The sequence below is a fragment of the Palaemon carinicauda genome, chromosome 10 (assembly GCF_036898095.1).
Source record: "Palaemon carinicauda isolate YSFRI2023 chromosome 10, ASM3689809v2, whole genome shotgun sequence".
Taxonomy (NCBI): domain Eukaryota; kingdom Metazoa; phylum Arthropoda; class Malacostraca; order Decapoda; family Palaemonidae; genus Palaemon; species Palaemon carinicauda.
The window spans coordinates 141,135,389-141,137,888 of record NC_090734.1 but is presented as its reverse complement, the minus strand read 5'-3'; the positions used below and the strand labels follow the sequence as shown (position 1 = coordinate 141,137,888).

Here is a 2,500-nt window from a genome sequence, read left to right as displayed (position 1 = left end):
TATATATATATATATATATATATATATATATATATATACATATATATTATATATATACATATATATATATATATATATATATATATATATATATATATATATATATATATATATATACAGTATATGTATGCATATGAATTATGTATACATATATTTATTTATGAATATATGTATGTATATATATATATATATATATATATATATATATATATATATATATATATATATATATATATATATATATATATATATATTTGTGTGTGTGTGTGTGTAAATATATACGTATTTATGCGTCCGCATATATACAATATACATATTCATACATGTGTATATGTACAGTATGTATGTATGTATGTATGTATGTATGTATGTATGTATGTATACTATACTTATGTACTTGCACTGATAGTAAGTACATAATTCTTCTTTTTTCATATGAAATATATTTGTATTTCTCCATTTATTTCATATTTCTGGGATCTGCTACAAATATTTACTGTTTAATAAGGATATAAGATCAATATAACGATTGTTTTTCCTTATTTTTATTCCTAAATACTATTGTCATTACTAATCTTCAATTAATACTATTATTAATATGTAATTAATATCATTACTCCTATCTATTCATCCTAACTCAATTCTTTAGTGATTATCATTATTGACTTAGAAAACTCTTGCTTTTCATTCTTCTCATTATTTATTTTTGTTTTTAATTACTATTGTCATTACTAATCTTTAATTAATATTATTATTACTACGTAATTAATATCATTGTTCCTTTTCATTCATCCCAACTCAATTCTTTAGTGATTATTATTATTGACTTAGAAAACTATTGCTTTTCATCCTTCTCCATTTTTAATTTTTATTTTTAATTACTGTTGTCATTACTAATCTTCTATTAATACTATTATTACTACGTAATTAATATCGTTGTTCCTTTTTATTTATCCCAACTCAATTCTTTAGTGCTTAACATGATCCTCAATGATGACACTGACTTAGAAAACAATTGCTTTTCATCCCCCTCCATTTTTTATTGGCAAACATCATCACCATATAATTCTCCTTTACCAGGTCCTGGCCTTACTGGCAACCCTCGTATCCGCCGACTACAAATACACCCCTCCTCACAAGACCTTTCCTTTGAAACCCGGATCGAGCTTGGCCAAAGCGAAAGTGGAGACTGGGCACCACGTCAAACACCATGATTCTCATCATCCGGGACATGTTTTGGGACATTCTGCCCACGACCACGTTTCTGGGCACGATTACGTTCCTGAATATGAGGAATATCCTTCAGTGATCGGTTACGGATATGGGCGTGGTGGACACCGTCTTGGTGGGCATCTCCATGGTGGGCATCTCCTTGGTGGGCATCACCTTGGTGGGCACGTCCATGCTGGGCAGGTCCATGCTGGGCATCTCCATGGTGGCCACGCCCATGCTGGGCATCTCCATGGTGGCCACGCCCATGCTGGGCATCTCCATGGTGGTCACGCCCATGCTGGTCACGCCCATGCTGGGCATCTCCATGATGGGCACGCCCATGGTGGACACTTACATAGTGGGCACCTTCTTGGTGATCACATTCATGGTGGGCATGTCCATGGTGGGCACCTCCTTGGTGGGCTGTCTCATGGCGGGCACCTCCTTGGGGGCCACCTCCATAGTGGGCACGCCCATGGAGGACACTTCCTCGGTGGGTACCTCCAGGATGAGCTCCTCCACGGTGGGCACGTCCACGGTGGGCACGTCCATGGTGGGCAAGTCCACGGTGGGCACCTCCATGGTGGGCACGTACATGGTGGGCACCTCCATGGTGGGGCCCACATTCATTCTCATGGAATCCGAGATAGAACTCATGATTTACACATAGGAAATCATGGACACGGATTGGGAGTGGCTTACCATCCCTACAACGGTCATTCCTACGTGGCACCTAGACTTCATGGCGATTACGGCTACGCTCCTGGCTACGGCTATGGTTATTAATGGTGTAATGATTTATGTATCGAATTCTGTTTAATTTATCTGCTTTATTTATCAATTATAACTTGATCTTAATAAAAATTATTTTCATTTATATAAGAATTGTCTTAAACATCTTTTAATGGCGGCAATCAATCCCAGCAATGTACTTGAATTGAGAAATTGTTATAAGATTTAACAATACTTTTATCTAATAGGATTTAGTTTCATATAAGCATGACCCAAAACTTCATTATTACTTTTATAGTTATTAGTTTCCTACACTAATATCAAAAGGCCCAATAGACCAGTAACGCAACAAAAATAAACTATACCGTATAGAATAAATACAAACAAACATAAATCGAACAAACCTATAGCTAAAATAGCGTGACATTTCCCTAGTAAATCATATTTCATTATCATCATCATCTCTTACGCCTATTGACGCAAAGGGCCTCAGTTAGATTTCGCCAGTCGTCTTTATCTTGAGATTTCAAATCAATACTTCTCCATTCATCTCCTC

General features: G+C 35.7%; 1 protein-coding gene across 1 annotated transcript in view; it reads left to right on the top strand.

Annotated features, from left to right (window-relative positions):
• The window catches only part of LOC137648521 (zinc transporter SLC39A7-like), a 2,474-nt gene extending 438 nt beyond the window's left edge, over positions 1 to 2,036 (top strand). Inside the window, exon 2 of the mRNA XM_068381446.1 lies at positions 1,081 to 2,036. Within this exon, the coding sequence (XP_068237547.1) occupies positions 1,081 to 1,998 (918 nt within the window). The 3' untranslated portion in view covers positions 1,999 to 2,036. The remainder of the gene's footprint in view (positions 1 to 1,080) is intronic.
• Positions 2,037 to 2,500: the final 464 nt, after the last annotated feature.